This window comes from Scyliorhinus canicula, chromosome 5, assembly GCF_902713615.1.
Source record: "Scyliorhinus canicula chromosome 5, sScyCan1.1, whole genome shotgun sequence".
NCBI lineage: Eukaryota > Metazoa > Chordata > Chondrichthyes > Carcharhiniformes > Scyliorhinidae > Scyliorhinus > Scyliorhinus canicula.
This window is the reverse complement of record NC_052150.1, coordinates 233,005,796-233,032,821: the sequence shown is the minus strand read 5'-3', so window position 1 is coordinate 233,032,821 and position 27,026 is coordinate 233,005,796. Positions and strand designations below refer to the sequence as shown.

The following is a 27,026-nucleotide window of genomic DNA, read 5'->3' as shown; positions in this document are numbered from 1 at the left end:
TTTGATTACTTTTTGAGTAACCTTCTGTTTACGTTTGAAAGTTTCCCAATCTTCCAGCCTGCCACTGACCCATCTATATCCTCCTGGAATCAAAGGCTAGCCTCCTCACTATTTACCACCCCATCGTTTTCGTATCATCCGCAAACTTACTGATCAACCCTCCTACATTCATATCTAAATCATTGATATAAACCACAAACAGCAAGGGCCCCAACACTGATCCCTGTGGGACCCCACTGAGAACAGGCTTCCAGTCAGAAACACATCCCTCGCCCATCACCCTCTGCTTCCTGCCACTCAGCCAATTCTGGATCCAATTTGACAAATACTCCTTCAAAGAACTGCAGTGGAGTGGTCACAGCTCCATGGCTTTTTGCAGTACAGCTTGCCCAGTGATTATAATTACAGCGCTCTGTTCCAATTCTTGGTGTATAGCTGTTACAGGAATGTTTTTTGCAACATCTTTCATGAAGACAGAAGCAAATTGTTTGTTCAATTCATCTGCTATTTCCCTACATCAACGTTTAACTCCCGGCTGTCATAGAGGGACCAACACTCACTTCATTCACTCTTTCCATTCTCAATTCTCTGCAGAAACTCTTGCTACACATTATTACATTTCCTGCTAGGATCCTCTCATTCTCTAATGGGAGCCAGGGGGAGGGATAGATGGAAGGAGGGAGGGAAGGAGGGGATGCGGAGGAGAGGGAAGGGATGGAGGAGGTGCGGGGGAGAGGAAAAAACATGAGGGAGGGAAGGGATAAGGGGGGAGGAGGAGAGGGGAAAGAGTGAGGGAGTGAGTAAAGAGTGAGGGGAGAGTGAGGGTGGGGAGAGTGAGGAAGGAGTGACAGGAACGTGAACTTGTGAGGAAAGTGAGGTGAATGAGGGTGTGAGCAAAGAGTGAGAGGGGAGTGAGCGAAGTGTGAGGGAGTGAGGGAAATGTGAGGGATAGAGGGCAGTGTGAGGGAGTGAGGGAAGTGAGGGAGAGAGGGAAGTGTGAGGGAGTGAGGGAAGTGTGAGGGAGGGAGGGAAGTGTGAGGGAGGGAGGGAAGTGTGAGGGAGGGAGGGAAGTGTGAGGGAGGGAGGGAAGTGTGAGGGAGAGAGGGAAGTGTGAGAGTGTGAGGGAAGTGTGAGGGAGAGAGGGAAGTGTGAGGGAGTGAGGGAAATGTGAGGGAGAGAGGGAAGTGTGAGGGAGAGAGGGAAGTGTGAGGGAGGGAAGTGTGAGGGACAGAGGGAAGTGTGAGGGAGTGAGGGAAGTGTGAGGAGTGAGGGAAGTGTGAGGGAGTGAGGGAAGTGTGAGGAGTGAGGGGAGTGTGAGGGAGTGAGGGAAGTGTGAGGAGTGAGGGGAGTGTGAGGGAGTGAGGGAAGTGTGAGGGAAGTGTGAGGGATGTGTGAGAGTGTGAGGGAAGTGTGAGGGAGTGAGGGAAGTGTGAGGGAGTGAGGGAAGTGTGAGGGAGTGAGGGAAGTGTGAGGAGTGAGGGGAGTGTGAGGGAGTGAGGGAAGTGTGAGGGAAGTGTGAGGGATGTGTGAGAGTGTGAGGGAAGTGTGAGGGAGTGAGGGAAGTGTGAGGGAGTGAGGGGAGTGTGAGGGAGTGAGGGAAGTGTGAGAGTGTGAGGGAGTGAGGGAACTGTGAGTGTGAGGGAGTGAGGGACGTGTGAGGGACAGAGGGAAGTGTGAGGGATAGAGGGAAGTGTGAGGGAGTGAGGGAAGTGTGAGGGAGTGAGGGAAGTGTGAGGGAGTGAGGGAAGTGTGAGGGAGAGAGGGAAGTGTGAGGGAGAGAGGGAAGTGTGAGGGAGTGAGGGAAGTGTGAGGGAGAGAGGGAAGTGTGAGGGAGTGAGGGAACTGTGAGGGAGTGAGGGAAGTGTGAGGGAGAGGGGGAAGTGTGAGGGAGAGAGGGAAGTGTGAGGGAGTGAGGGAAGTGTGAGGGAGGGGAGTGTGAGAGTGGGAGGGAAGTGTGAGAGTGTGAGGGAGTGAGGGAAGTGTGAGGGAGTGAGGGAAGTGTGAGGGAGGGAGGGAAGTGTGAGGGAGTGAGGGAAGTGTGAGGGAGAGAGGGAAGTGTGAGGGAGTGAGGGAAGTGTGAGGGAGTGAGGGAAGTGTGAGGGAGTGAGGGAAGTGTGAGGGAGGGAGGGAAGTGTGAGGGAGAGGGGGAAGTGTGAGGGTGTGAGGGGAGTGTGAGGGAGTGAGGGAAGTGTGAGGGAGTGAGGGAAGTGTGAGGGAGTGAGGGAAGTGTGAGGGAGGGAGGGAAGTGTAAGGGAGAGGGGGAAGTGTGAGGGAGTGAGGGAAGTGTGAGGGAGGGAGGGGAGTGAGAGGGATGGAGGGAAGTGTGAGGGTGTGAGGGAGTGAGGGGAGTGAGAGGGAGTGAGGGGAGTGTGAGGGAGGGAGGGAAGTGTGAGGGAGTGAGGGAAGTGTGAGGGAGTGAGGGAAGTGTGAGGGAGTGAGTGAGGGGAGTGTGAGGGAGTGAGGGAAGTGTGAGGGAGTGAGTGAGGGGAGTGTGAGGGAGTGAGGGGAGTGTGAGGGAGTGAGGGGAGTGTGAGGGAGGGAGGGAAGTGTGAGGGATGGAGGGAAGTGTGAGGGAGTGAGGGAAGTGTGAGGGAGTGAGTGAGGGGAGTGTGAGGGAGTGAGGGAAGTGTGAGGGAGTGAGTGAGGGGAGTGTGAGGGAGTGAGGGGAGTGTGAGGGAGTGAGGGGAGTGTGAGGGAGGGAGGGAAGTGTGAGGGAGAGAGGGAAGTGTGAGGGAGAGAGGGAAGTGTGAGGGAGTGAGGGGAGTGTGAGGGATGGAGGGAAGTGTGAGGGAGAGAGGGAAGTGTGAGGGATGGAGGGAGGCTGAGGGCGGGCGGCTCGCGTGAGAGTTTCGGATAACCGGCTGCGGTTCCGCTCCGGGCCGCAGGTGTCGCTGTTCCGGGAGGGGGCGCAGTGCGGTTCCGGGAGGGGGCGCAGGTGTCGCTGTTCGGGAGGGGGCGCAGTTATGTTCCGCTCCAGGCCGCGGGGGTCGCTGTGTCGGGAGGTGGCGGGATGCGGTTCCGCTCCAGGCCGCGGGAGTCGCTGTGTCGGGAGGGGGCGGATTGCGGTTTCGCTCCGGGCCGCGGGTGTCGCTGTGTAGGGAGGTGGCGGGATGCGGTTCCGCTCCGGGCCGCGGGGGTCGCTGTACCGGGAGGTAGCGGGATGCGGTTCCGCTCCGGGCCGCGGGGGTCGCTGTATCGGGAGGGGAGAAGCAGGAGCGGCTCCGGATCCGGCAGCGGGTGAGTGCGGCTGAGGGGCCGGGTCTGTGTCCCGGTGTCCGAGCGTCACTCCCTCCGGGGAGTATTTAAACCCAGACCCGCGGACTGAGGCCCAGAGACAGGGTCAGTACTGAGGGAGTGCTGCACTGTCAGAGGGTCAGTACTGAGGGAGTGCCGCACTGTCAGAGGGTCAGTACTGAGGGAGAGGGAGTGCTGCACTGTCAGAGGGTCAGTACTGAGGGAGTGCTGCACTGTCAGAGGGTCAGTACTGAGGGAGTGCCGCACTGTCAGAGGGTCAGTACTGAGGGAGTGCCGCACTGTCAGAGGGTCAGTACTGAGGGAGTGCCGCACTGTCAGAGGGTCAGTACTGAGGGAGTGCTGCACTGTCAGAGGGTCAGTACTGAGGGAGTGCTGCACTGTCAGAGGGTCAGTACTGAGGGAGTGCCGCACTGTCAGAGGGTCAATACTGAGGGAGTGCCGCACTGTCAGAGGGTCAGTACTGAGGGAGTGCTGCACTATCAGAGGGTCAGTACTGAGGGAGTGTCGCACTGTCAGAGGGTCAGTACTGAGGGAGTGCCGCACTGTCAGAGGGTCAGTACTGAGGGAGTGCCGCACTATCAGAGGGTCAGTACTGAGGGAGTGCTGCACTGTCAGAGGGTCAGTACTGAGGGAGTGCTGCACTGTCAGATGGTCAGTACTGAGGGAGTGCTACACTGTCAGAGGGTCAGTGCTGAGGGAGTGCTGCACTGTGAGAGGGTCAGTACTGAGGGAGCGCTGCACTGTCAGAGGGTCAGTACTGAGGGAGTGCCGCACTGTCAGAGGGTCAGTACTGAGGGAGTGCCGCACTGTCAGAGGGTCAGTACTGAGGGAGTGCCGCACTGTCAGAGGGTCAGTACTGAGGGAGTGCCGCACTGTCAGAGGGTCAGTACTGAGGGAGTGCCGCACTGTCAGAGGGTCAGTACTGAGGGAGTGCTGCACTGTCAGAGGGTCAGTACTGAGGGAGTGCCGCACTGTCAGAGGGTCAGTACTGAGGGAGTGCCGCACTGTCAGAGGGTCAGTACTGAGGGAGTGCCGCACTGTCAGAGGGTCAGTACTGAGGGAGTGCCGCACTGTCAGAGGGTCAGTACTGAGGGAGTGCTGCACTGTCAGAGGGTCAGTACAGAAGGAGTGCTGCACTGTCAGAGGGTCAGTACTGAGGGAGTGCTGCACTGTCAGAGGGTCAGTACAGAAGGAGTGCTGCACTGTCAGAGGGTCAGTACTGAGGGAGTGCTACACTGTCAGAGGGTCAGTGCTGAGGGAGTGCTGCACTGTGAGAGGGTCAGTACTGAGGGAGCGCTGCACTGTCAGAGGGTCAGTACTGAGGGAGTGCCGCACTGTCAGAGGGTCAATACTGAGGGAGTGCCGCACTGTCAGAGGGTCAGTACTGAGGGAGTGCTGCACTATCAGAGGGTCAGTACTGAGGGAGTGCCGCACTGTCAGAGGGTCAGTACTGAGGGAGTGCTGCACTGTCAGAGGGTCAGTACAGAAGGAGTGCTGCACTGTCAGAGGGTCAGTACTGAGGGAGTGCTGCACTGTCAGAGGGTCAGTACTGAGGGAGTGCTACACTGTCAGAGGGTCAGTGCTGAGGGAGTGCTGCACTGTGAGAGGGTCAGTACTGAGGGAGCGCTGCACTGTCAGAGGGTCAGTACTGAGGGAGTGCCGCACTGTCAGAGGGTCAGTACTGAGGGAGTGCCGCACTGTCAGAGGGTCAGTACTGAGGGAGTGCCGCACTGTCAGAGGGTCAGTACTGAGGGAGTGCCGCACTGTCAGAGGGTCAGTACTGAGGGAGTGCCGCACTGTCAGAGGGTCAGTACTGAGGGAGTGCTGCACTGTCAGAGGGTCAGTACTGAGGGAGTGCCGCACTGTCAGAGGGTCAGTACTGAGGGAGTGCCGCACTGTCAGAGGGTCAGTACTGAGGGAGTGCCGCACTGTCAGAGGGTCAGTACTGAGGGAGTGCTGCACTGTCAGAGGGTCAGTACAGAAGGAGTGCTGCACTGTCAGAGGGTCAGTACTGAGGGAGTGCTGCACTGTCAGAGGGTCAGTACAGAAGGAGTGCTGCACTGTCAGAGGGTCAGTACTGAGGGAGTGCTGCACTGTCAGAGGGTCAGTACTGAGGGAGTGCTACACTGTCAGAGGGTCAGTGCTGAGGGAGTGCTGCACTGTGAGAGGGTCAGTACTGAGGGAGCGCTGCACTGTCAGAGGGTCAGTACTGAGGGAGTGCCGCACTGTCAGAGGGTCAGTACTGAGGGAGTGCCGCACTGTCAGAGGGTCAGTACTGAGGGAGTGCCGCACTGTCAGAGGGTCAGTACTGAGGGAGTGCCGCACTGTCAGAGGGTCAGTACTGAGGGAGTGCCGCACTGTCAGAGGGTCAGTACTGAGGGAGTGCTGCACTGTCAGAGGGTCAGTACTGAGGGAGTGCTGCACTGTGAGAGGGTCAGTACTGAGGGAGCGCTGCACTGTCAGAGGGTCAGTACTGAGGGAGTGCCGCACTGTCAGAGGGTCAGTACTGAGGGAGTGCCGCACTGTCAGAGGGTCAGTACTGAGGGAGCGCCGCACTGTCAGAGGGTCAGTACTGAGGGAGTGCTGCACTGTCAGAGGGTCAGTACTGAGGGAGTGCTGCACTGTCAGAGGGTCAGTACTGAGGGAGTGCCGCACTGTCAGAGGGTCAGTACTGAGGGAGTGCTGCACTGTCAGAGGGTCAGTACTGAGGGAGTGCTGCACTGTCAGAGGGTCAGTACTGAGGGAGTGCTACACTGTCAGAGGGTCAGTGCTGAGGGAGTGCTGCACTGTCAGAGGGTCAGTACTGAGGGAGTGCTGCACTGTCAGAGGGTCAGTACTGAGGGAGTGCGGCACTGTCAGAGGGTCAGTACTGAGGGAGTGCGGCACTGTCAGAGGGTCAGTACTGAGGGAGTGCCGCACTGTCAGAGGGTCGGCATTATCCACTTCCCCTTGTTGTATTGTTTGCCGCTGTTGTCCTCTTTACTAATGGCAGTAACTTTATTTATTTGGCACCTTTTATACAGTAAAACATTCCTAGATTGTTCACAGCGACTCTCTGAAACAAATACCAAACCTGTTCATGAGATGTGAGGACAAATGACCAAACATTTGCTCAAACAGCTGTTTTTTAATGGATTATCTTAGACGGAGCTGGGAAAGGTTTAGAGTCGGAGAGGATTCAGGAGGCGATTCCAAGGTTGGACAGGTTAAAATCATGGACGCTGAGAATTCGAGGAACGCCAGTTTCTCGGAGGTTTCTGGGGCTGGAGGATATTACAGAGGTAGAGGTGAAGGTATTCGTGGGATGTGAGTAAGGAATGGGGCAGGGTGTTTTGGGATCGGGCTGTGGGTAGAGGATGGTGGTCTTGGGTGATGGCGTAGATAGAAACATAGAACAGTACAGCACAGAACAGGCCCTTCGGCCCTCGATGTTGTGCCGAGCAATGATCACCCTACTCAAGCCCACATATCCACCCTATACCAGTAACCCAACAACCCCCCTTAACCTTACTTTTTTAGGACACCTAAGGGCAATTTAGACTGGCCAATCCACCTAACCCGCACATCTTTGGACTGTGGGAGGAAACCGGAGCACCCGGAGGAAACCCACGCACACACTGGGAGGACGTGCAGACTCCGCACAGACAGTGACCCAGCCGGGAATCGAACCTGGGACCCTGGAGCTGTGAAGCATTTATGCTAACCACCATGCTGCCCAGATGTGAGGGTACAGGACTGAAATATTGGACAAAATTATTATTGAAAGGAGATACTAGCAGGTTTAACAGTGGATAAATCCCCAGGCCCAGATAAGATATATCCCCAGGATAAATCCCCAGGCCCGGATGAGATGTATCGCAGGCTGTTGGGGGAGGTGACATCGGGGCATGGCAGTAATTCTAAAATCCTCTTTGGCCACAGGTGAGGTGCCAGAGGGCTGGAGAACTGCTGACATTGTCCCATTATTAAAAAAGGGAGGTTGAGATAGACGAGGAAATTACAGACCAGACAATGTAACCTCGGTTGTGGGGAAGTTAGTGGAAAGAATTCTGGGATACAGAATATATCTGCACTTGGATAGACACAGATTAATCATGGATAGTCAATATGGGAAGGCGGTGTTGATGGGGAGACGTGTTTGACAAGTTGAATCATTTTTTGAAGAGCTCACGAGGAGTGTTGATGAGGGTCATGCATTTGGTGTGGTCAGTGGGGACTTTAGCAAGGCTTTTGATAAGGTTCCTCACGGCAGACTGGTCAAGAAAGTAAAGGCTCATGAGATCCAAGGCAAATTGGCCCATTGGGGTCGGAATTGGCTGAGGGGCAGGAAACGGAGGGGTGTTTCTGTGAAGGGAAGTCTGTTTCCAGTGGGGTTCCACAGTGCCGGGGCCCTGGGGTGTACACCAATGATTTGGATAGAGGGTTTGATCAAGAAGTTTGGGGATGACACAGACATAATTAATAATCATTATTGTCACAGGTAGGCTTCCATTAACACTGCAATGAAGTTGCTGTGAAAAGCCCCTAGTTGTCACACTCCGGCACCTGTTCGGGTACACAGAGGGAGAATTCAGAATGTCCAATTCACCCAACAGCACATCTTCCGGGACTTGTGGGAGGAAACCGGAGCAGCCGGAGGAAACCCACGCAGACACGGGGAGACCGTGCAGACTCCACAGACAGTGACCCAAGCCGGGAATCAAACCCGGGACCCTGGCGTTGTGAAGCAACAGTGCTAACCAACTGTGCTACCTTACTGTACGTTGATTGGAAGCCACATAATAGAAAGGATGTGACTGGAGAGGATGCAGAGGAGGTTTACCCGGATGCTGCCAGGGTTGGAGGGTCTGAGCCACGAGGGAAGATTAGATAGGCTGGGGCTGTTTTCTTATAGCAGCGAAGGCTGAGAGGGGACCTGATTGAGGATTATGAGGGGCATAGATAGGGTGGATAGGAAGGCGGCAGTGTTTCCACTGGTAGAGGGATCAATAACCGGGGGGGGGGGGGGCAGAGATTTACGGTAAGAGGGGATCTGAGGAGGAACCTTTTCACCCAGAGGGTGGTGGGAATCTGGAACTCGCTGCCTGAAAGGGTGGTGGAGGCAGAAACTCTCGTAATGGAAGCATTGAGGTATTCACCACTTTGCCATAATCTCCAGGCTACAGGCAAACACTGGAAAATGGGATTAATGTCGTCCAATCTTTGTTAATTGGCGTGGACATGCTGGGCCAAGTGGCTTCTTTCTGTGTGTGCTGTAAAATCTGAATGGAAGGTGGGCTGGGTGGGGTTTACGTGTTGGGTGCCGGTGTTGGGTACGGGTGCCAGTGTTGGGTACGGGTGCCGGTGTTGGGTACGGGTGCCGGTGTTGGGTACGGGTGCTGGTGTTGGGTATTGGGTACGGTACGGGTGTTGGGTACGGGTGCTGGTGTTGGGTACGGGTATTGGGTACGGGTACAGGTGTTGGGTACGGGTGCTGGTGTTGGGTACGGGTGCTGGTGTTGGGTACGGGTGCTGGTGTTGGGTACGGGTATTGGGTACAGGTGCTGGTGTTGGGTACGGGTGCTGGTGTTGGGTACGGGTGCTGGTGTTGGGTGCTGCCCAGGTCGCAAGCTCTGATATTTCTCTTTCTGATACAGGTTTCACGGGAAGAGAACGTTTTCCAGACAAAATGTTTCAAGGCATCGCAGCAAATGCTGGTGTTGGAGGTGAGGTTATTAAACAATTGCTCTTCTGTCTCTGGGATACTCTCAGCAACAAAACCCCCCACACCACTGGGACTAGCTCACATCACACCCAGCGGCAAATGGTGGCAACACAACATGGCTTTAATTCACTCACAGGGGGGCGATGAGCATTGCTGGTTAGACCTGCCTTTATTCCCCATCCCGAGTTGCCCTTCAGAAGGTGGGGGTGAGCTGCCTTCTTCAATGGCTGCAGTCCCTGAGGTGTAGGTACACCCACTGTGCTGTTAGGGAGGGAGTTCCAGGATGTTGTCCCGGCGACAGTGAAGGAACGGCCGATATATTTCCCAGTCAGGGTGGTGAGTGACTGGGAGGGGAACCTCCAGGTGGTGGGGTTCCCAGGTATCTGCTGCTCTTGTCCTTCTAGATGGTAGTGGTCGTGGGTTTGGAAGGTGCTGTCTAAGGAACCTTCGTGAGTTCCTGCAGTGCATCTTGTAGATGGTACACACGGCTGCCACTGTGTGTCGGTGGTAGAGGGAGTGAATGTTTAAGTTGGGTGGGGTGTTTTGTCCTGGATGGGGTTGAGCTTCTTGAGTGTTGTTGGAGCTGCGCCCATCCAGGCAAGTGGAGATTATTCCATCACACTCCTGACTTGTGCCTTGTAGATGGTGGACAGGCTTTGGAGGGGTCAGGAGGTGAGTTACTCACTGCAGGATTCCTCGCCTTTGACCTGCCCTGGTAGCCACAGTATTAATCTGGCCGGGTCCAGTTCAGTTTCTGATCAATGGTAACCCCCAGGATGTTGACTGTGGGGATTCAGCGATGGTAATGCCATTGAATGTCAAGGGGCGGTGATTAGATTGTCTCTTGAAGGAGATGGTCATTGCCCGGCACTTGTGTGGCACAAATGTAACTTGTCAGCCCCAAGCCTGGATATTGTCCAGGTCTTGCTGCATTTGGACACGGACTGCTTCATTATCTGAGGAGATTGAATGTTGTGCAATCCTCAGTTTTTACCCTCGAGTGTGTGCTGCTGATAACTCGGTCCTGGGGTACTCTCCCAACAGCTGGCTGCTGATAACTCAGCCCTGGGGTACTCTCCCAACAGCTGGCTGGTGATAACTCAGCCCTGGGGTACTCTCCCAACAGCTGGCTGGTGATAACTCAGCCCTGGGGTACTCTCCCAACAGCTGGCTGCTGATAACTCAGCCCTGGGGTACTCTCCCAACAGCTGGCTGCTGATAACTCGGTCCTGGGGTACTCTCCCAACAGCTGGCTGCTGATAACTCAGCCCTGGGGTACTCTCCCAACAGCTGGCTGCTGATAACTCGGTCCTGGGGTACTCTCCCAACAGCTGGCTACTGATAACTCAGCCCTGGGGTACTCTCCCAACAGCTGGCTGGTGATAACTCAGCCCTGGGGTACTCTCCCAACAGCTGGCTGCTGATAACTCGGTCCTGGGGTACTCTCCCAACAGCTGGCTGCTGATAACTCAGCCCTGGGGTACTCTCCCAACAGCTGGCTGCTGATAACTCGGTCCTGGGGTACTCTCCCAACAGCTGGCTGCTGATAACTCGGTCCTGGGGTACTCTCCCAACAGCTGGCTGGTGATTTGATCGCTGAAGCTCACCCTTTGTGTTCTTGTGTATTTTCAGGTCAAGGGAACAAACCGGAACTGTACGAGGTGAGCAATCGATGACAGTGCTGTTGGTGGGAGGGTCTGGGAGATGGGAGGTGGGTGTGTTAGGAGAGGGGTATGGGTGGGTGGGTGTTGGCTTGGCTTGGTGGGTACACATTGGCTGGGTGGGGGAACAGCACACTGTTGGGGGAGGGATGGGGGGGAACACACTCTTCAGTGGAATCCCCAAGCCTTTGTGAAGAATACACTGAGACGCCAGTTTATCACTTGCCATAGAACATACTTCTCCATTCTAATATAGACGCTCAGTGCTGGCTGGGGTTTAAGTCACTGATTAATATCCAAGATCTCTTCACCTTGTTACCTTAAACGATAAGGTTTTTCAGGCAGACTGGGCTAAATAGCTGGCTTTGAAAGCAGACCAAGGCAGGCCAGCAGCACGGTTCAATTCCCGTACCTGCCTCCCCGAACAGGTGCCGGAATGTGGCAACTAGGGGCTTTTCACAGTAACTTCATTGAAGCCTACTTGTGACAATAAGCGATTTTCATTTTCATTTCACATTCCTCAAACAGGGCCGATAGATATGAGCACTGTGTCCAGGGGAAACATGGTTAAAGGATGGTCATGACTGGGAGTTAAATACCCGAGGGTAACAAACTATTCGGAAGGACAGAGTGGATGGTAAGGGAGGTGGATTAGCTCTGTTAAATAAGGATGACATCCGGGCAATAGTAAGGGATGACATCGGTGCTATGGAGGATAAGGTTGAATCCATTTGGGTGGAAATCAGGAATAGTAAGGCGAAAAAGTCACTGATAGACTACTCCTATCGGCCACCAAATAGTAACGTTATGGTGGGGCAGGCAATAAACAAAGAAATAACTGATGTATGTAGAATGGTACAGCAGTTATCATGGGGGATTTTAATCTACATGTCGATTGGTTTAACCAGGTCGGTCAAGGCAACCTTGAGGAGGAGTTTATAGAATGTATCCGCGATAGTTTCCTAGAACAGTATGTAATGGAACCTACGAGGGAACAAGCGGTCCTAGATCTTGTCCTGTGTAATGAGACAGGATTGATTCATGATCTCATAGTTAGGGATCCTCTCGGAAGGAGCGATCACAATATGGTGGAATTTAAAATATAGATGGAGGGTGAGAAGGTAAAATCAAATACTAGTGTTTTGTGTTTAAACAAAGAAGATTACAATGGGATGAGAGAAGAACTAGCTACGGTAGACTGGGAGCAAAGACTTTATGGTGGAAGAGTGGAGAATTTTCCAAGCGATTTTTCACAGTGCTCAGCAAAGGTTTATACCAACAAAAAGGAAGGACGGTAGAAAGAGGGAAAATCAACCATGGATATCTAAGGAAATAAGGGAGAGTATCAAATTGAAGGAAAAAGCAGACAAAGTGGCAAAGATTGGTGGGAGACTAGAGGACTGGGAAATCTTTAGGGGGCAACAGAAAGCTACTAAAAAAGCTAGAAAGAAGAGTAAGATAGAGTATGAGAGTAAACTTGCTCAGAATATAAAAACAGACAGTAAAAGTTTTTGCAAATATATAAAACAAAAAAGAGTGGCTAAGGTAAATATTGGTCCTTTAGAGGATGAGAAGGGAGTTTTAATAATGGGAGATGAGGAAATGGCTGAGGAACTGAACAGGTTTTTTGGGTCGGTCTTGACAATGGAAGACACAAATAACATGCCAGTGACTGATAGAAATGAGGCTATGACAGGTGAGGACCTTGAGAGGATTGTTATCACTAAGAAGGTAGTGATGGGCAAGCTAATGGGGCTAAAGGTAGACAAGTCTCCTGGCCCTGATGGAATGCATCCCAGAGTGCTAAAAGAGATGGCTAGGGTAATTGCAGATGCACTAATGATGATTTACCAAAATTCCCTAGACTCTGGGGTGGTCCCGGCGGATTGGAAATTAGCAAACGTGACACCACTGTTTAAAAAAGGAGGTAGGCAGAGAGCAGGAAATTATAGGCCAGTGAGCTTAACTTTGGTAGTCGGGAAGATGCTGGAATATATCATCAAGGAAGAAATTGCGAGGCATCTGGATAGAAATTGTCCCATTGGGCAGACGCAGCATGGGTTCATAAAGGGCAGGTCATGCCTAACTAATTTAGTGGAATTTTTTGAGGACATTACCAGTGCAGTAGATAACGGGGAGCCAATGGATGTGGTATATCTGGATTTCCAGAAAGCCTTTGACAAGGTGCCACACAAAAGGTTGCTGCATAAGATAAAGATGCATGGCATTAAGGGTAAAGTAGTAGCTTGGATAGAGGATTGGTTAATTAATAGAAAGCAAAGAGTTGGGATAAATGGGTGTTTCTCTGGTTGGCAATCAGTAGCTAGTGGTGTCCCTCAGGGATCCGTGTTGTACATAGATGATTTGGAGTTGGGGGCCAAGGGCAATGTGTCCAAGTTTGCAGACGACACTAAGATGTGTGGTAAAGCGAAAAGTGCAGAGGATACTGGAAGTCTGCAGAGTGATTTGGATAGGTTAAGTGAATGGGCTAGGGTCTGGCAGATGGAATACAATGTTGACAAATGTGAGGTTATCCATTTTGGTAGGAATAACAGCAAATGGGATTATTATTTAAACATTAAAATATTAAAGCATGCTGCTGTGCAGAGAGACCTGGGTGTGCTAGCGCATGAGTCACAGAAAGTTGGTTTACAGGTGATTAAGAAGGCAAATGGAATGTTGTCCTTCATTGTTGGAGGGATGGAGTTTAAGACTAGGGAGGTTGTGCTGCAATTGTATAAGGTGTTAGTGAGGCCACACCTGGAGTATTGTGTTCAGTTTTGGTCTCCTTACTTGAGAAAGGACGTACTGGCACTGGAGGGTTTGCAGAGGAGATTCACTAGGTTAATCCCAGAATTGAAGGGGTTGGATTACGAGGAGTGGTTGAGTAGACTGGGACTGTACTCGTTGGAATTTAGAAGGATGAGGGGGGGATCTTATAGAAACATTTAAAATTATGAAGGGAATAGATAGGATAGATGCGGGCAGGTTGTTTCCACTGGCGGGTGACAGCAGAACTAGGGGGCATAGCCTCAAAATAAGGGGAAGTAGATTTAGGACTGAGTTTAGGAGGAACTTCTTCACCCAAAGGGTTGTGAATCTATGGAATTCCTTGCCCAGTGAAGCAGTTGAGGCTCCTTCATTACATGTTTTTAAGGTAAAGATAGATAGTTTTTTGAAGAATAAAGGGATTAAGGGTTATGGTGTTCGGGCCGGAAAGTGGAGCTGAGTCCACAAAAGATCAGCCATGATCTCATTGAATGGCGGAGCAGGCTCGAGGGGCCAGATGGCCGACTCCTGCTCCTAGTTCTTATGTTGGGGAGGGGCTACGGTGTTGTGAGGGGGCCACAGCTTTCGGGGGGTTGGTGTCAGGGAGGGGGCACGGTGTGGGAGCAGACTGGTGGTGTCCGGATGTTGGAAGGGGGTTGATAGGAGCAGCGGTTGGGTGTAGAGGGGTGAAAGCAGAGTAGATAGTTTGGGGTGGGGTTATGTGAGGTGTTGCTATTGGAGGCTCAGCAAATGGGAGCAAGAGGAGGCCATTCGGCCCATCAAGTCCGCTCCGCCATTCATTATGATCATGGCTGACCATCCAACTCAGTAGCCTAATCCCACTTCCCCCCCCCCCCCCCCCCATCCTTTGATCCCATTTGCCCTCAGTGCGATATCTAACTGCTTCTTGAAAACAGGCAATGTTTTGGTCTCAGCTACTTCCTGTGGTTATGAATTCCACAGACTGACCACTCTCTGGGTGAAGAGATTTCTCCTCATCCCCGCCCTAAATGGTCGACCCCGTATCCTCAGACTGTGACCCCTGGTTCTGGACTCCCCCACCATCCAGAATATCCTTCCTGTCCAGTCCTGTTTCCATGAAATCCCCCCTCATTCTTCTGAACTACAGTGAATACAATCCTAACCGATTCAATCTCTCCTCGTATGTTAGTCACAGAATCGCAGTGCAGCAAAGGCCATTCAGCCCATCTAATCTGCACCACTGCATGAAAGACACCTGACCTGCCAAGCCTAATCCCACTTGCCAGCACTTGGCCCATAGCCTTGAATGTTGTGACGTTGCCAAGTGCCCATCCAGTTCCTTATTAAAGGCTATGGGTCAAGGCAGAAGGCAGGTTAATAGGGGGGTGAAAAAGGCATATGGGACACTCGTTTTTATCAATCGAGGCATAGATTACAAAAGCAGGGAGGCCATGATGGAGCTGTATAGAACTTTGCTGAGTAGATAGAACATAGAACAGTACAGCACAGAACAGGCCCTTCGGCCCTCAATGTTGTGCCGAACAATGATCACCCTACTTTAAACCCACGTAACCCGTATACCCGTAACCCAACAATCCCCCCATTAACCTTACACTACGGGCAATTTAGCATGGCCAATCCACCTAACCCTGTGTGCAGTTCTGATGGCCACATTATAGGATTCCCTGTACAACTGAAGCATAACCTCCCTACTTTTATAATCACTTCCCCCTCAAGAGTAAACATTAACATTCTATTACTTGCTGTATTTGTGTACTAACTGTTTGTGATTCATACACTAGAACATCCAGATCCCTCTGTAACTCAGAGCTCTGCAATTTCTCACCATTTAGATAATAAGCTTCCTGCCAAAATGGACAATTTCATATTTTCCCACATTATACCCCATTTGCCAGATCTTTTCCCACTCACTTAACCCATCATGTAGCCTCCTTGCGTCTTCTTCACAATTTACCCTCCTACCTCTCAGTCAGTCCCTTCATCCAAGTCATTTACATAAACATTTGTTTCCATAGAGTGATCTCTGTGGCACGTCCTACCAACCAGAAAATACATTTATAATGGGCCGGTTCACACTCAATGGGCCAGATGGCCTCCTTCTGCACTATAAATTCTATGAAATAATCTTTATTGTCACAAGTAGGCTTACATTAACACTGCAATGAAGTTACTGTGAAAAGCCCCTAGTCGCCACATTCCGGCACCTGTTCGGGTACACAGAGGGAGAATTCAGAATGTCCAATTTACCCAACAGCACATCTTTCGGGACTTGTGGGAGGAAACCGGAGCACCCGGAGGAAACCCACGCAGACACAGGGAGAATGTGCAGACTCTGCACAGACAGTGACCCAAGCAGGACTCAAACCTGGAACCCTGGCGCTGTGAAGCAGCAGAGCTAACCACTGTGCTGCCACAGTTTCCTGTGAGCTAATCTTCACTCCGTGTTACCCCCTACACTCTGAGCTTTCACTTTCCTCAATAACCTCGGGTGTGGCACCTTATCAGATGCTTTCTGCGCCGTTGGATCTTGTGCATTGGTTGGGGTTTCATTGTTGCTGAGTCATCCAGTCTGAATTCTAATTCTATTTATTTCAGGAAGTCAAGTTGTACAAAAACGCCAGGGAGCGGGAAAAGTGAGTAATGCTGCTTTTGGTATGGTTGTGATTACACAGGGAGGCCACACACACAGAGCCGGGCTGAGTGAGTGGCTGAGGGAAGAGAGCAAACTGTAGCAAATCTGTAAGTTGCAGGGCCTTGCTGAGAGCACTCCGGGATAGTATTACCCACAACTCTGCATTCCCTTTCTAAGGAAACACAAACTTGTCTTTGTGCATTTCCAGCATTACAACTGACCACATTTCAGAACATTGTCAAACCCTTCCAGCTGTCTGGTGGTTGTGAAAACATCAAATTGATGTAGGTGGGAATGATTCAAGGTTCACTTGAGTTATATTTGGGATAATGGGATTGTCCTCTGAGGAGGGATTGAGTAATCAAGGCTTTTATTCCCAAGCGTTTAGAGGGATGATGTGTGATTTAAAAAAAAAAAAATTGTTATTCAGATTTTCACAAAATATCAATAACAGAAAATATTAATAAAAAATATTAACAACTAAGAAAAACAAGAAAGAACTAACCCCCCCCCCCCGCTAAATACCAAAAGAAGAAATAGATTAACACCCGTCATAAACAAAGAACACATGTACACATCCCTTCAACCAAACCCACCGAAATGACCCCCCCCCCCCCCAACCCCTGAAAAACCCCTGTACTGATCCCCAGGGAAAATTTCACCCTCTCCAATTTGATGAACCCCGCCATATCGTTGATCCAGACCTCCACACTTGGGGGCCTCGCATCCTTCCACTGAAGAAGAATCCTCCGCCGGGCTGCTAGGGACGCAAAGGCCAGAACACCGGCCTCTTTCGCCTCCTGCACTCCCGGCTCCACTGCCACCCCAAATAGGATGACGTGTGATTTAATTGTAAGTATAAAATTCTGACAGGAGGGGGTCAGGGTTCATATTAAGAGGCTGGAAAATCCAGAATTAATGTTTAGGAAGAACAACCCTAACCCTAATATGGGGCCGGTTTAGCACAGTGGGCTAAACAGCTGGCATGTAATGCAGAACAAGGCCAGCAACACGGGTTCAATTCCCGTACCAGCCTTCCTGAACAGGTGCCGGAATGTGGCGACTAGGGGCTTTTCACAGTAACTTCATTGAACCCTGCTTGTGACAATAAGCATTTATTATATTATCATTCAATGGGGAGGGGTCTACCAGAGAGGGGAGCAGCGTTAACAACTTCTTTAATTCATCCATTTCATAGTCAGAGTCATCTGCATCAAACAACAGGATCAGCTCCACGGAGAATGTGGCAGAGTGTACAAGATCACATATACATGTCAGACAGGGTCACACGTACAGGACGGGTGCGTATCAGACCGGGTCATAGGTACACATAGAAAATAGGAGCAGGAGGAGGCCATTCAGCCCTTTGAGCATGCTCCACCATTCAATGAGATTATGGTTGATCGTTTGTGGACTCAGCTCCAGTTTCCGGCCCGAACACCATAACCCTTAATCCCTTTATTCTTAAGAAAAAACTATCTATCTTTATCTATCTATCTTTACGTTAAAAACATTTAATGAAGGAGCCTCAACTGCTTCACTTGCTAATGAATTCCATAGATTCACAACCCTTTGGGTGAAGAAGTTCCTCCTAAACTCAGTCCTAAATCTACTTCCCCTTATTTTGAGGCTATGTCCCCTAGTTTTGCTGTCACCCGCCAGTGGAAACAACCTGCCCGCATCTATCCTATCTATTCCCTTCATAATTTTAAATGTTTCTATAAGATCCCCCCTCATCCTTCTAAATTCCAACGAGTACAGTCCCAGTCTACTCAACCTCTCCTCATAATCCAACCCCTTCAGCTCTGGGATTAACCTAGTGATTCTCCTCTGCACACCCTCCAGTGCCAGTATGTCCTTTCTCAAGTAAGGAGACCAAAACTGAACACAATACTCCAGGTGTGGCCTCACTAACACCTCATACATTTGCAGCATAACCTCCCTAGTCTTAAACTCCATTCCTCTAGCAATGAAGGACAAAACTCCATTCGCCTTCTTAATCACCTGTTGCACCTGTAAACCAACTTTTTGTGACTCATGCACTAGCACACCCAAGTCTCTCTGAACAGCGGCATGTTTTAATATTTTATCGTTTAAATAATCCCTTTTGCTGTTATTCCTAACAAAATGGATAACCTCACATTTGTCAGCATTGTATTCCATCTGCCAGACCCTAGCCCATTCACTTAACCTATCCAAATCCCTCTGCAGACTTCCAGTATCCTCTGCACTTTTTGCTTTACCACACATCTTAGTGTCGTCTGTAAACTTGGACACATTGCCCTTGGTCCCCAACTCCAAATCATCTATGTAAATTGTGAACAATTGTGGGCCCAACACGGATCCCTGAGGGACACCACTAGCTACTGATTGCCAACCAGAAAAACACCCATTAATCCCCACTCTTTCCTTTCTATTAATTAACCAATCCTCTATCCATGCTACTACTTTACCCTTAATGCCATGCATCTTTATCTTATGCAGCAACCTTTTGTGTGGCACCTTGTCAAAGGCGTTCTGGAAATCCAGATATACCACATCCATTGGCTCCCCGTTATCTACTGCACTGGTAATGTCCTCAAAAAATTCCACTAAATTAGTTCGGCACGACCTGCCCTTTGTGAACCCATGCTGCGTCTGCCCAATGGGACAATTTCCATCCAGATGCCTCGCTACTTCTTCCTTGATGATAGATTCCAGCATCTTCCCTACCATTCCAGAGTCCAAAGAATTTTGGAAAATGACCGCCAATGGATCTACTATTTCCAGGGCCACTTTCTTAAGTACTCTGGATGAAGATTATCAGGCCCTGGAGATTTGTCCATCTTCAATCCCATTACTTTCTCCAAAACCATTTCTTTACCAATCCTTCAGCTCCTCGCTAAAATCTGTATTTCTCAGAACTCATGTCTTTGGAGAACAATACAGTACAGGAACAGGCCCTTCGGCCCTCCAAGCCTGTACCAGCCATGATACCACCCTTGGACAAAACGCTCAGCACTTCCTTGTGCCGTATCCCTCTATACCCATCCTATCCATGTGTTTATCGAGATGCCTTTTGAACGCCGTTAATATATCTACTTCCACTTGAAGATATTCAAGATATAGTACTTGGGGAGAATGGGATCAAAGGCTATGGGGAGAAAACAGGATTGGGCTATTGAGTTGGATGCCCAGCCATGATCGTGATGAATGGCGGAGCAGGCTCGAAGGGCCAAAAGGCTTCCTCCTGCTCCTCTACATTTTGCCCCAGGGACCTTAAACCTATTCCCCCGAGTGACTGACCCCTCCACCCTGGGAAAGAGTGCCTGCTCATCCACTTTATCCATGCACCTCGTAATCTTGTCGACCTCTATCAGGTCACCCCTCAACCTCTGTCTTTCCAATGAAAACAGTCAACCTCTCCTCATAGCTAACACCCTCCATACCAGGCAACATCCTGGTAAATCTGTTCTGCACCCTCTCCAAAGCCTCCACGTCCTTCTGGTAGTGTGGCGACCAAAATTAGTTCCTCAGCCATAATGGACTCCAGCAACTTCCACACTCCTGACATTTGGCTCACTGGTCTATAGTTCCCTGTTTTCCCTCTCCTTCTCTTTGAATAGTGAGGTTATATTAGCTACCCTCCAATCTGTAGAAACCATTCCAACGTCCAAAGAATTTTGGAAAGTGGATCTGTTTCTAGGGCTACTTCCTTAAATACTCTGGGATGGAGATTATCCAGCCCTGGAGATTTATCCACCTTCAACCCCGTTAATTTCCCCAAATACATTTCTTTACTGATACTAATTTCCTTCAACTCCTCACTGAAACTTGTGTTTCTCAGAACCTCCGGTACATTATTCATGTCTTCCTTTCTGAAGACAGAAGCAAAATACGAATTTAGTTCCTCAGCCATTTCTTTGTTCCCTGTTATGAATTCTCCCGTTTCTGACTATAAGGGTTTTTATCAATTAGTTGTTATCAATCTTCTCTTTACATACCTAGAGAAACTTTTACAGTTATTTTTTATGTTCCCCGTTAGTTTACTCAAATTGTACTTTCCCTTTAATCAATCCCTTGGTCTGCCTTTGCTGAATTTTAAACTGTTCCCAATCCTCAGGTCTATTGCTTTTTCTTGCTAATATGTATGCCTCTTCTTTAAATCTAATACTGTTTCTAATTTCCCTTGTAAGCCATGGTTTGTCCACAGTTCCCTTTCTACTCTTGTACCAAATAGGAATAAACAACTTTTGGAGTCACCTAGTCGTTCCGTGAATACTGCCTTTGCCTGTCCGCTCTCAAAGAACAAACAAACAACAAAGAAAAGTACAGCACAGGAACAGGCCCTTCGGCCCTCCAAGCCTGTGCCGACCATGCTGCCCGTCTAAACTACAATCTTCTACACTTCCGGGGTCCGTATCCCTCTATTCCCATCCTATTCATGTATTTGTCAAGATGCCCCTTAAACGTCACTATCGTCCCTGCTTCCACCACCTCCTCCGGCAGCGAGTTCCAGGCACCCACTACCCTCTGTGTACAAAACTTGCCTCGTACATCTCCTTTAAACCTTGCCCCTCGCACCTTAAACCTATGCCCCCTAGTAATTGACCCCTCTACCCTGGGGAAAAGCCTCTGATTATCTACTCTGTCTATGCCCCTCATAATTTTGTAGACCTCGATCAGGTCGCCCCTCAACCTCCTTTGTTCCAGTGAGAACAAACCAAGTTTATTCAACCTCTCCTTATAGCTAATGTCCTCCATACCAAGCAACATCCTGGTAAATCTCTTCTGCACCCTCTCTAAAGCCTCCACATCCTTCTGGTAGTGTGGCGACCAGAATTGAACACTATACTCCAAGTGTGGCCTAACTAAGGTCTATACAGCTGCAACATGACTTGCCAATTCTTATACTCAATGCCCCGGCCAATGAAGGCAAGCATGCCATATGCCTTCTTGACTACCACCTCCACCTGTGTTGCCCTTTTCAGTGACCTGTGGACCTGTACACCTAGATCTGTACAGGGCAGCATGGTAGCATTGTGGATAGCACAATCGCTTCACCGCTCCAGGGTCCCAGGTTCGATTCCATCTTGTGTCACTGTCTGCACATCCTCCCCGTGTCTGTGTGGGTTTCCTCCGGGTGCTCCGGTTTCCTCCCACAGTCCAAAGATGTGCAGGTTAGGTGGATTGGCCATGATAAATTGCCCTTAGTGTCCAAAATTGCCGTCAGTGTTATAGAGAGAACAGCACAGAACAGGCCCTTCGGCCCTCGATGTGCCGAGCAATGATCACCCTACCCAAACCCACGTATCCACCCTACACCTGTAACCCAACAACCTCCCCCAACCTTACTTTTTAGGACACTACGGGCAATTTAGCATTGGGTGGGGTTGGTTGGGTGGGGTTACTGGGTTATGGGGATAGGGTGGAGGTGTTGACCTCGGGTAGGGTGTTCTTTCCAAGAGCCGGTGCAGACCCGATGGGCCGAGTGGCCTCCTTCTGCACTGTAAATTCTATAATAATCTCTCTGACTGTCAATACTCTTGAGGGTTCTACCATTCACTGTATATTCTCTACCTGTATTAGACCTTCCAAAATGCATTACCTCACATTTGTCCGGATTAAACTCCATCTGCCATCTCTCCGCCGAAGTCTCCAAACGATCTAAATCCTGCTGTATCCTCTGACAGTCCTCATCACTATCCACAATTCCACCAACCTTTGAGTCGTCCGCAAACTTACTAATCAGACCAGTTACATTTTCCTCCAAATCATTTATATATACTACGAACAGTAAAGGACCCAGCACTGATCCCTGCGGAACACCACTAGTCACAGCCCTCCAATCAGAAAACCCTTCCATTGCTACTCTCTATGACCTAGCCAATTCTGTATCCATCTTGCCAGCTCACCCCTGATCCCGTGTGACTTCATCTTTTGTACCAGTCTGCCATGAGAGACCTTGTCAAAGGCCTTACTGGTCCATTTGGACAACATCCACTGCCCTACCTAAATCAACCATTTTATCAAGTTAGTGAGACACAACTGCCCCTTCACAAAACCATGCTGCCTCTCGCGAAGACGTCCACGTGCTTCCAAATGGGAGTAGATCCTGTCTTAAAGAATTCTCTCCAGTAATTTCCCTATCACTGTCATAAGACTCACTGGCCTATAGTTCCCTGGATTATCCTTGCTCCCCTTCTTAAACAAAGGTACAACATTGGCTATTCTCCAGTTCTCCGGGACATCACCTGAAGACAGTGAGGATCCAAAGATTTCTGTGAAGGCCTCAGCAATTTCCTCTCTAGCCTCCTTCACTATTCTGGGGTAGATTCCATCCGGCCCTGGTGACTTATCCACCGTAATATTTTTCAAAACGCCCAACACCTCGTCTTTTTGGATCTCAATGTGACACAGCTAACTGCGCACCCTTCTCCGGACTCAACATCCACCAATTCCTCCTCTTTGGTGAATACTGATGCAAAGTATTCATTTAGTACCTCGCCCATTTCCTCTGGCTCCACACATAGATTCGCTCCCCTGTCCTTCAGTGGGCCAACCCTTTCCCTGGCTATTCTCTTGCATAGAGAAATGGACGGATCGTGCAGAGACCTTCTTGTTTAAAGAGACTGCCAATCGAGAAGGATTCCAGTTGGAAGAAGACTATATTATTATATCTGTTTGCATGTGTTGTTTTTTAAACGAAAATGTATATTTACTGTGTGCATTTCTTAAAGGATAGAAAAAAGGTGAAAAATGAAACCACCTTGAAGTTGATGATTTATTTTTTTATTGGGGGGAGGTGTCATGTGAGAGTACCTTCAAGAAATAGGTGTTTATAAATGGGTGTATATAAATATCTGTAGTGAGAGTACCGTTACGAAATGGGTGTTTACTACTGCAGTGATGTCAGAGTGAGTGGAGCTGGGCTGTCTGTCAGCTTTTTACTTTCGTTTTTGAGCAGGCGTGTGTTTTAGTTTTGTTTTCAGCGCTGGATAGCTGCAGTCACAGCCAGAAGGTGTATGAATCTCTCTCTGTAATCTAAAGACTGTAAATCGATCCTGGTGATTTAAATTAATAACAGTAGTGACTTTAACCTGATGTGCTTCTGGTAAAAGGTGTTTTAAGTCTTATGGATGTTAAAAGGAAAGCTTAAAGGATTACTTAGTGTTGTATTCTTTGGGGGTTGTATTTGAATTGATGGTTGCTAAGATGTTCACTGTCTGTTTTAAAAATATTAACGAGTTCATAGAATAAACATTGTTTTGCTTTAAAAAATACTTTTCCATTTCTGCTGTACCACACCTGTAGAGTGGGCCGTGTGCTCCCCATACCGCAATCTATTAAATGTTGTGGGTCAGGTGAACTCCATGATACACTTTGGGGTTCTTTAAACCCTGGCCCATAACATGACTCTCATATCAGTTAAGCTTCAACCTACCTCCTAATCAAGCTTCAGGTGATGGACAATGTGTGTGTACTCGGCAGGGTCACATGTACCCAATGGGTGTGTATCCAGTGTTAACACTCTGCATCTATTCCAGATTTGATAACATGGCTGAACTGTTTGCTGTAGTGAAGACACTTCAGGCACTGGAGAAAACCTACATTAAGGATTGTGTCACTCCGACTGAGTGAGTATCACACTGGGAATTCACACTGTGGGAGGGGAGCGGAGGGATCAGCTGATCGGTCCTGTGTGGCTGGGTGGCAACATGGTGGGGACAGGCAGAGTCAGTTGCAAGCGGGACTGAGAGCAGGGTGGGGCAGATTGATGTTTGAGGGTATGCGTGAGCATTGGTTAATGCAGGTACTGTTGTCTGCTAAATGTTGATTGTAGACGAGGTAAGCAGCACTTTGTGCAATGACAAGTATATTTCAGCAGTTTAGAGTGGGTGGGAGCACAGGAGAGGCACAAGGAGAACTCCAGCGAGTGGGAGAAAGGGACGAGAGTGGCTTCTGAATCTGGCAGCTTCTCCCCTTCACTGTGATATCAGAATCATACAGTGTCCATCCAGTCTGCACCAACACATGAAAAACACCTGACCTAATCCCATTTTTATTTTATTTTTAATAACCTTTCGGGCAGCACGGTAGCACACGTGAATAGCACAGTTGCTTCACAGCTCCAGGGTCCCGGGTTCGATTCCTGGCTTGGGTCACTGTCTGTGCCGAGTCTGCACGTTCTCCCCGTGTCTGCGTGGGTTTCCTCCGGGTGCTCCGGTTTCCTCTCACAGTCCAAAGATGTGCGGGTTAGGTGGATTGGCCACACTCCGGCGCCTGTTCGGGTACACTTGAGGGAGAATTCAGAATGTCTAAATTCCGTAACAGCATGCCTTTTGGGACTCTGGGAGGAGTGGTAAAGCGAAAAGTGCAGAGGATACTGGAAGTCTGCAGAGGGATATGGATAGGTTAAGTGAATGGGCTCGGGTCTGGCAGATGGAATACAATGTTGACAAATGTGAGGTTATCCATTTTGGTAGGAATAACAGCAAACGGGATTATTATTTAAACGATAAAATATTAAAGCATACCGCTGTTCAGAGAGACTTGGGTGTGCTAGTGCATGAGTCACAGAAGGTTGGTTTACAAGTGCAACAGGTGATTAAGAAGGCAAATGGAATTTTGTCCTTCATTGCTAGAGGGATGGAGTTTAAGACTAGGGAGGTTATGTTGCAATTGTATAAGGTGTTAGTGCGGCCACACCTGGAGTATTGTGTTCAGTTTTGGTCTCCTTACTTGAGAAAGGACGTACTGGCGCTGGAGGGTGTGCAGAGGAGATTCACTAGGTTAACCCCAGAGCTCAAGGGGTTGGATTATGAGGAGAGGTTGAGTAGACTGGGACTGTACTCGTTGGAATTTAGAAGGATGAGGGGGGATCTTATAGAAACATTTAAAATTATGAAGGGAATAGATAGGATAGATGCGGGCAAGTTGTTTCCACTGGCGGGTGACAGCAGAACTAGGGGACATAGCCTCAAAATAAGTGGAAGTAGATTTAGGACTGAGTTTAGGAGGAACTTCTTCACCCAAAGGGTTGTGAATCTATGGAATTCCTTGCCCAGTGAAGCAGTTGAGGCTCCTTCATTACATGTTTTTAAGGTAAAGATAGATAGTTTTTTGAAGAATAAAGGGATTAAGGGTTGTGGTGTTCGGGCCGGAAAGTGGAGCTGAGTCCACAAAAGATCAGCCATGATCTCATTGAATGGTGGAGCAGGCTCGAGGGGCCAGATGGCCGACTCCTGCTCCTAGTTCTTATGTTCTTGTGAAACCGGAGCACCCGGAGGAAACCCACGCAGGCACGGGGAGAACGTGCAGACTCCGCACAGACAGTGACCCAAGCCGGGAATCGAACCTGGGACCCTGGTGCTGTGAAGCGACAATGCTAACTAGTGTGCTGCCGTGTATTTGCCAGCACTTGGCCCACAGCCTTGAATGTTGTGACGTTGCCAAGTGCTCATCCAGTTCCTTTTTTAAAGGATGTGAGGCAACCCGCCTCTCCCACCCTCCCAGGCAGTGCGTTCCAGCCTCTCCCACCCTCCCAGGCAGTGCGTTCCAGCCTCTCCCACCCTCCCAGGCAGTGCGTTCCAGACCCTCATCACCCTCCCAGGCAGTGCGTTCCAGCCTCTCCCACCCTCCCAGGCAGTGCGTTCCAGCCTCTCCCACCCTCCCAGGCAGTGCGTTCCAGACCCTCTCCCACCCTCCCAGGCAGTGCGTTCCAGCCTCTCCCACCCTCCCAGGCAGTGCGTTCCAGCCTCTCCCACCCTCCCAGGCAGTGCGTTCCAGACCCTCACCACTCTCCCAGGCAGTGTGTTCCTGACCGTCACCACCCTCCCAGGCAGTGCGTTCCAGACCCTCACCACCCTCCCAGGCAGTGTGTTCCTGACCATCACCTCCCTCCCAGGCAGAGCGTTCCTGACCCTCGCCACCCTCCCAGGCAGTGCGTTCCAGCCTCTCCCACCCTCCCAGGCAGTGCGTTCCTGACCGTCACCACCCTCCCAGGCAGTGTGTTCCAGACCCTCACCACCCTCCCAGGCAGTGTGTTCCAGACCCTCACCACCCTCCCAGGCAGTGTGTTCCAGACCCTCACCACCCTCCCAGGCAGTGTGTTCCAGACCCTCACCACCCTCCCAGGCAGTGTGTTCCAGACCCTCACCACCCTCCCAGGCAGTGTGTTCCAGACCCTCACCACCCTCCCAGGCAGTGTGTTCTAGACCCTCACCACCCTCCCAGACAGTGTGTTCCTGACCGTCACCACCCTCCCAGACAGTGTGTTCCTGACCGTCACCACCCTCCCAGGCAGTGTGTTCCTGACCATCCCCACCCTCCCAGGCAGTGTGTTCCTGACCGTCACCACCCTCCCAGGCAGTGTGTTCCTGACCGTCACCACCCTCCCAGGCAGTGTGTTCCTGACCGTCACCACCCTCCCAGGCAGTGTGTTCCTGACCGTCACCACCCTCCCAGGCAGTGTATTCCAGACCCTCACCACCCTCCCAGGCAGTGCGTTCCAGACCGTCACCACCCTCTGGGTAAAACATGTTATCCTCAAATCCCCCCCTAAACCTCGCACCCCTCACCTTGAACTTGTAGTGTGTGTCGCTCCCCCCCCCCCCCCTCCCCCCAGTGCAATCACATCGTTCCTATAATGTGGTGACCAGAATTACACACAGTGCTCCAGCTGTAGCCTCACCAAAGTTCTCCAACTCCAACATGGCCTCCCTGCTTTTGTAATCCATGCCCCGATTGATAAAGGCCAGTGTCCCATATGCCTTTTCCACCCCCCCTATTAACCTGACCTTCTGCCTTCAGAGATCTATGGACAAACACACCAAGGTCCCTTTGTTCTTCGGAACTGCCTATCAGATCCCTGTGGTCCCCACTGGACACTGGCTTCCAGTCACTAAAGCAGCCGTCTGTTACCACCCTCTGCCTCCTACAGCTCAGCCAGCTTTGAATCCACCTTATCAAGTTCCCCTGGATCCCATGTACATTTCCCTTCTTTATAAATCTCCCATGTGGG

At 50.4% G+C, this 27,026-nt stretch overlaps 1 protein-coding gene across 4 annotated transcripts in view; it reads left to right on the top strand.

The window, feature by feature from the left end:
- The first annotated feature begins 3,109 nt into the window (after window positions 1–3,109).
- Window positions 3,110–27,026, top strand: part of vps28 (VPS28 subunit of ESCRT-I) — a 39,632-nt gene continuing 15,715 nt past the window's right edge. The window contains exons 1-5 of one of the 4 annotated variants that reach the window (XM_038798740.1): window positions 3,110–3,237; window positions 8,892–8,960; window positions 10,592–10,620; window positions 15,988–16,025; window positions 23,551–23,640. In XM_038798740.1, coding sequence (XP_038654668.1) covers window positions 3,111–3,237; window positions 8,892–8,960; window positions 10,592–10,620; window positions 15,988–16,025; window positions 23,551–23,640 — 353 coding nt within the window. In that variant the 5' untranslated portion in view covers window position 3,110. The other 3 variants (XM_038798741.1, XM_038798742.1, XM_038798743.1) reach the window with 3 other exon arrangements.